The 7,652-nt window shown below is 39.6% G+C and overlaps 1 protein-coding gene across 1 annotated transcript in view; it reads left to right on the top strand.

Moving 5' to 3' along the window:
* The first annotated feature begins 765 nt into the window (after positions 1-765).
* The window catches only part of N4bp2l2 (NEDD4 binding protein 2 like 2), a 22,877-nt gene continuing 15,990 nt past the window's right edge, over positions 766-7,652 (top strand). Inside the window, exons 1-2 of the mRNA XM_028779718.1 lie at positions 766-863; positions 4,302-5,527. Of these exons, the coding sequence (XP_028635551.1) occupies positions 4,302-5,527 (1,226 nt within the window). The 5' untranslated portion in view covers positions 766-863. The remainder of the gene's footprint in view (positions 864-4,301; positions 5,528-7,652) is intronic.

Genomic DNA, 7,652 nt, shown 5'->3' with positions numbered 1-7,652 from the left:
CTGTGACTTTTAGCTATTATACTTACAAATTAAAATATTAAATATTATTGTGTTGGAGCCAAGACTTATTCAAATATGATGAGATGGCTGATTTTCTTGCGGGGACCCAATAGAAGGAAGGGGTGGAGAGGACGACAGGCCAATAGTAATGGAAAAGAAAAAAAGGATCCTTAACTGAAGCTAGTCATTATTTGATTGGTATTTATTTTTAATTCAATACATAGTTGTCCTATCTGGACGTAAGATATTTTATAATTTCTTTTTCCCCTAAGAGTCATCTATCTGTTATGGGGCTCTGAGGTACAGGCACTCTATTCTTCCACAGAAGTTCAGAAGCTTAAAATTGTATTTCATACTGTTTCTTAGAAACCATAGCAACCGAATTCCGTTACACAAAATGTTTTCTCCTTTGAAGCCTAGGCTGATTCTTTTGTCTCCTAAAAAGCCTGAAAACTGTTCACTCACCGTAGAGGCTTGTGGATCCACCTGGGGGCGCCAAACACTCTGTTCTTTTTCAGTCGTGTATGCCAGAGGATGTCGCTGCCTTTATAAATAAAGTTGGTGTTTTTTAAGTAACTTCCCCCCTCCAGGGCGGGGACCAAGACTGAGTCTACGTTTGTGGCCAAATTAGCGCATACGTCATGCAATGAACTCTGGAAGACTGAGTCTCGGTGCCATGAAGTAAACTAGGATTGTAGGGAACGCCGGACTTTAATCCCCATAATGCCTGGCGTGAGCCCGCGGTGCTGCATGGGTAATCCAAGAGGTGGCGGCCATCTTGCGTATGGAACTGCTCCAGCGTCGCCTCTCTTTCCAGCTCCGTTTAATAGCTACGTTTTGGACGGTCTTTCGCCTTCCTGGAGGTTCGTGTATTCGCGGAAGTTCTTTTTTTTTTTTTTTGGGCGGGGGGAGTGTTGTGGGAGGACTTGAGGAAGGTGGTGGAAGTACATACAGAGCTTGAGGTGAGCAAGTGTCCCGTCGTAGGTAAGGGAGGTATTTCCGGTTTCGTCTGCGGTGAACGGCTCGAGTTTTCCCTGGTGACTTGACCGGACTCTTTCGCCTAATCGTGAGCGTGGAAGTCCCAAGAGAAATCTTCCAGCCTTCGAGGTCTCCCCAGATTCTTAGAAGGGATATTGACGTTTTCCTTAGGGTCGGAGAAGCTGGGGCGCCTCTGGCCTGGCAGCTTGCCTAGGGGTCAGGAAGCCTTGGGGCCCAGGTAGGGCACTAGAGATGTTAGTGCACCCTTCTGCTCTTCCTCAGGGATCTCTGACGTTAGAATGAGGAAATGGGAGGATGTGGCTGAGGTGGGGGCTGTTTCCGGGAAAATGGCTTTCTCCGCAGTTGGAGCTTCCTAATCTAGTTCGTAGGGTTTGATTCCAAGAGTAGGCCGAATGACGTACTGACCAAAAGAGGGCTTTTGATTTCTTAGCAGTTCCAAAAAAATATGACAAGAGAAGCGAAGTTGTGATCTTTTTTTTTTTTAAAGACATAGACTCTCTAAACCAAGCTGCTCTGGAACCCATTTGTGTAGCCAGCCCACACTGGACTGGAAATCGCCTATTGATAGGCTTACAGGTTTGAGCTACCAGGGCCTGTCAAGAGAAGTGTAATTTTAATTAATTTATTGATAGGGTCTTCGGTATTGCTGACTGACCTTGAACTTACTATGTAGTCCAGGCTGGTCTTGAACTTCTGATCTTCCTTTCTCTGTCAAACACTAGTGTTACAGTCATAAACCACTCTTGCCTGAAAAGTGTGTTTTTTTAAGTTAGAGAAACTGCTAGAAAAGATGATTTGATTTTTAAAGTTTCCTGATTATTTTTCTTAAGCATAATTTGTATCATCACTGAAACTCAAAACTTTTTTTCTCCAAATTATTACACTCAATTGGGGATTGCTTTTACACTGTTTATACTACTTGGAAGGAAAAGGCCCACAAAGACTGCATGTTAATTATTTAATTAATCTGGTATTTGGATGCTAAAGATGATTGAAGTTTGGAAATTGAAACATAACCCAAAAGACATGATAATTTTTTCTTTTTTTTTTTAAAACTTTTTTTCTATTGGATGTTATATTTACATTTCAGGTGTTATACCCTTACCCCATTCCCCCCAAACACCCAGGAACCCCCTATCCCATCCCCCCTCCTCCTGCTTCTATGAGGATGTGCCCCTACTCCCACCTCCCCACCCTCGAATTCCCCCACACTTGATGTCCAGCCTTCATGGAACCAAGGATCTCCTCTCTCACCTATGCCCATCAAGGCCGTCCGTCCTCCCCTACATATACAGCTGGAGTCATGGATCCCTCCCTATGTGCTCCCAAGCTGGTGGTTTAGGCCCTGAGAGCTCTGGTTGGTTGGTATGATTGCTCTCCTCATAGGGCTGCAAACCCTTTCAGCTCCTTCAGTCTTCTAACTCCTCCATTGGGAGCCCCTTGATCAGATCAATGGTTAGCTGTGAGCATCCACTTCTGAATATGTCAGACTCTTGCAGACTTCTAAGGAGACAGCTGTATCAGGCTCTTGTCCACATGCACTTCCTGACATCTAAATCAGCGTCACCTTTGGTGACTGCACATGGGATGGATACCCAGGAGGAATGGTCTCCAGACGGCCCCTCCTTCAGTTTCAGTCCCACACTTTGTCTCCATATTTGCTCCCTTGAGTATTTTGTTACTCCTTCTAAGAAGGAATAAAGGACCCACACTTTGGTCTTCCTTATTTTTGCGCTTCATGTGGTCTGTGAGTTGAATCTTGGCTATTTCAAGCTTTTGGGCTAATATCCATTTATCAGTCAGTGAATACCATATGTGTTCTTTTGTGATTGGGTTACCTCATTCAGGATGATATTTTCTAGTTCCATCCATTTACCTAAGAATTTCTCGAATTCATTGTTTTCTTTCTTTCTTTCTTTCTTTTGTGGGTGGGGGGTGGTTTCGAGACAGGGTTTCTCTGTATAGCCCGGGCTGTCCTGGAACTCACTCTGTAGACCAGGCTGGCCTCAAACTCAGAAATCCGTCTGCCTCTGCCTCCCAAGTGCTGGGATTAAAGATGTGCGCCGCCGCCGCCGCCGCCACCACCACCACCTGCAAATTCATTGTTTTTTAATAGCTGAGTAATACTCCATTGTGTAAACGTACCACATTTTTTTTGTATCCATTTCTCTGTTGAAGGACATCTGGGTTCTTTCCAGCTTCTGGCTATTATAGATAAGGCTACTATGAACATAGTGGAACATATGTCCTTGTTATATGTTGGAGCATCTTCTGGGTATATGCCCAGGAGTGGTATCCTCTGCCCTGGGTCCTCAGGTAATTCTATGTCCAATTTTCTGAGGAACCGCCAGACTGGTTTCCAGAGTGGTTGTACTAGCTTGCAATCCCACCAACAATGGAGGAGTGTTCCTCTTTTTCCACATCCTCGCCACCATCTACTATCACCTGAGTTTTTGATCTTAGCCATTCTCACTAGTGTCAGGTGGAATCTCAGGGTTGTTTTGATTTGCATTTCCCTGATGACTAAGGATGTTGAACATTTCTTTAGGTGCTTCTCAGCCATTCGAGTTTCCTCAGTTGAGAATTCTTTGTTTAGCTCTGTACCCCATTTTTAATAGGGTTATTTGGTTGTCTGGAGTCTAATTTCTTGAGTTCTTTGTATATATTGGATATTAGCTCTCTATCGGATGTAGGATTGGTAAAGATCTTTTCCCAATCTGTTGGTAAGACATGATGGTTTTAAACAGCCATAGCCAGTTTAGAAACAAATGTCAGTTCTGTATCTGTACATACACATATAAATATACACAATGTGGATTAAAGTTTCCAAATTTAGGTTCTTAAATTCTAGAATGGATTGTTTAAAGATAGGACTGGTAGCACAGGCTTGTAATCTCAGCAACTCAGAAGGATGGAAAGTTCAGGGCATCACTGTATTCTACAGAGTGAATTCAAGGCCACCTCTTAGTGAGACATTCTCACAACATGAAAAAAAAGACAATAGGATATAACTCTTTGTGGAGTGCTTGTTTAGCTTTCATGAGATCATAAGTTCATCTTCTTTACCTCCAAAAAAAATGAGGTACACATACATTTTTAGATGATGCTAACTTCAGAGTCCTCCCATTCATTATTATGACAATACTTAAGATGAGTGATTATAAAATTACAGTTCGACTGTAGTTGGGAAGGTCTTACTATTAAATGTATCAAAAATTCTTTTCTAAAATTCCTCTCATGAAAACACGTTTGTTTATATTTTTTAAAAATGTGCACTAATAATTGTATGCTTTACTCTGCAGATGTCTTGTAGTGAAATTGAAGCTAAGTTTTTGGGACCTGGAAAAGAACCAACAAGGGAACCATGCTATAAAAAATTGAAATCAGCTGCAGATGATGGTGTTTTCCCCCATCGAGGTGGTCCTGATAGTCACAGAATCCAAGAAAAAAACAGAAATAATAGGGTCCCTGTAGCCACCATTAACTTCAGAAGACGTGTTTGTCCTCAGGAAGACAAAACCAGTACAGATGTGTTAAAGCCTTTGCACAAGGAGGTGTCCGGTAATAAACTAGGTGGTACTGAATCCAGTGGTTCACAAGCTTTGCAGGATGGAAAGCCTTCACCACTGGCCAGGGATGATGAAATCTATAGCACAAGTAAAGCATTCATAGGCCCCATTTACAAACCCCCTGAAAAAAAGAAATGCCGTGAAAGAAAGAGTGAGACGAATACTTTCAATAGTATAGATAGCAAAAGAAGACAAGAGAAATTTAACTCCAAAAAATTGGAGATCGACACGGAGTTATCCCAGTTTTACAAAGAAATTGAAGAACTGGAAAATGAAAATGAAGCTTCCCAAGGCAGTTGTAAGGAGCCAGAACCTTCCCAGGAACAAATTATTCCTTATGATCCGGCCTGTAATGCCTTAAAATCTGAGGAAGAAAATAAAGATCTGAGTAATGTTCTTCAGTCACATTATGGTTATCAAGAGTACTTGGAGGATGAGCCAGACTACCCCTGTGATGAACAGTTGATACCTACTTTTTGTGAAACTTCATTTCCTTCCTTCAGGCCTGAATGGCAGTCAATACATCCTTTTGTCATACCCCATGATCCTCTTCCCAGTTTTAATTATTTTAATATGCAAAGATTTGGTGCCCCCCTACACCCACCACCAGATGTTTTCCATGTGCAAGATGAATCTCAGATGCAGAATGGGTGTTATGTGGATAGTTATCAGGATAGCTGGAGCTGTTTGACTTTTGATCAGAATGATGAGTATGCTAGCTATGATATGACCAGCAATGATGTCTATCCCTTTAGAAATGGCTACAGTGTACAAGATGAAAGTGTGGATAATGGTTTCTGTGAAATCAGAGAGTGCTGGCAAGATCCTTCCATTGACAAGCATTATGAAACGGACAGGTTTGTGAACCAGTGGATTCAAGAGGAGAAGTTAAATAAATTGCAGAAATTACTTATTCTTTTGCGAGGACTCCCTGGTTCTGGAAAAACAACATTGTCTCGGTAAGTAAAATATCCTGAGTAAATACTTGATTAATGCTTAAAAGTAAATGAGTTGTCAGTAATAAATGCTTTTGTATTTCTAGTAAATCTTTTATATGCTATATTTGGGAGTAATATCCTTCTGGAAATACTTTAAGAGATGTATAATAATGGGGAAGGGAGAATTTGTGTATAGTTTGTCTTAAGGGCTTTAAAAATAAGCTACAGTTAAAACAGCAACAAAAGCAATACTACTTAGCTAGCCTTTATAACTTCAAAAAAAACTGGACTCTGTACTACAAACTCTGGGCTTTGGTACTTTTTCACTTTATGCTGCTGAACAAGTTTATGTTTTGCTGTCTTTTTTTTGTTTTTTTGTTTTTGTTTGTTTGTTTGTTTGTTTTTCAAGACAGGGTTTCTCTGTATATCTCTGGCTGTCCTGGAACTCACTCTGTATATCAGGCTGGCCCCGAACTCAGAAATCCGCCTACCTCTGCCTCCCAAGTGCTGGGATTAAAGGTGTGCACCACCACTGCCCGGCAGTTTTGCTGTCTTTTAGTAGGGGAATAAGGGATATTTATTTTCTTAAAATTTGAAAAAAAGAGTTAGACAACCTAAAGGAAAGGAATATTGAGTGTATTAAGCATTATGCCATGTTCATACCTGATTAGGGGATATATATATATATATATATATATATATATATATCAGTCAAACAAACAGTTACAAACAATTGTTAGCCACCATATGATACGGGTTCTGGGAATTGAACCCTGGTTCTTAGAAAAAGCATCCAGTGTTCTTAACCACTGGGCCATCTCTCTAGCCCTTTGAGATTGAATTACTACAGTTTTAAAATTTTAAATGTGTGGGATTGAACACTCTGAATTAGTGGAGTTAGAACTGGTGGTGTTTTTATTGTTACAAAATATTTCATATTTCTGATTTACAATTTAAAGACAGTACGGCATAATTTGTAACTGTGGAAAATAACTAAATTTTTTTGCAGTTATATAGGATGTATGCTAAGCAAGGTCTAAAAAAATAGTATTATTGGGTAAAAGTTGTCTGAAGAACTTTTATTTACTTGTAATATGGTCTAAAGAAATGAAATTCATTTGTATGCTCTAAAAGAATTTCTTTAATATGGTCTAAAGAAAAAGTTTCTTTGGGCCAGTGGTTCTCCACCTTCCTAACGCTGCGACCCTTTGATACAGCCCCTCATTATGACTTCCAGCCATAACATTATTTTTGTTATTACTGAATAACTAATTTTGCCACTGTTATGAAATGTAATGTAAATATCTGGACTTTCCAGTGGTCTTAGGTGACCCCTGTGAAAGGGTCATTCAACCCCTAAAGGGGTTGGGACCCACAGGTTGAGAGCTGCTGCTTTAGACAAAAAAAACAGACATTCAGTTTATAATACAGATTTTCAAGCTAGATTATAAGCTATTTAAATTTTCTTTGTATTTTGATTTGTGTTATTTATGTTAAGACTTTGTAGAAAATATGAAATTAAGACTCAGAAGAGTGAAGTTGTACAAAGAGACAATGTTCTAGATTTAGACTGTCAGAAAATAGTTGAGGTTTGGAAATTGGATGAAGTCTTCTAGTTAGAATTGAATATAGAAAAATATAAGAAAGTTAGGACAACAGATTGGAGAATGCTGAAATTAAGCTCAGTAGAATTTCAAGAACACTTAAATGTAGTGAGAGATTAGGTAGAGGTGATTATGTGTATATTTGCTTAGAGAAAAGGGGAACATTTAAGAGTAGGAAGATGAATGCATAGTAACGTGCTATTTGTATCACAGTTTTCAACTTAGAGAGTACTTTGACATGGAAAGTTTGGTGAGATGAGGTATGTTTTCATTTTATAGGAGCAAAGCCTAGAAGAAATAGTTACAGTTATCAGAAGCTACTATTAAAAACCAACACCCCCCCGACCCCCACTGAAAAACAATGAGATCAAAATGATAATGTCTTTTCCCCCATGTTTTTATTTTTTAGAGGCTTTAAATTTTATTTATCCATCTAGCTAATATATTTGTGTGTGTCTCAGTGGCCCTGCCTTCAGTTTTAGTCTCTACTACAGCTGTACTACTACTTCTTCTTCTTTTTTTTTTTTTTTTTTTTTTTTTTT

Source organism: Grammomys surdaster, unplaced genomic scaffold, assembly GCF_004785775.1.
Source record: "Grammomys surdaster isolate TR1022 unplaced genomic scaffold, NIH_TR_1.0 362, whole genome shotgun sequence".
Lineage (NCBI taxonomy): Eukaryota > Metazoa > Chordata > Mammalia > Rodentia > Muridae > Grammomys > Grammomys surdaster.
This window is presented reverse-complemented; position numbering and strand designations above follow the sequence as displayed.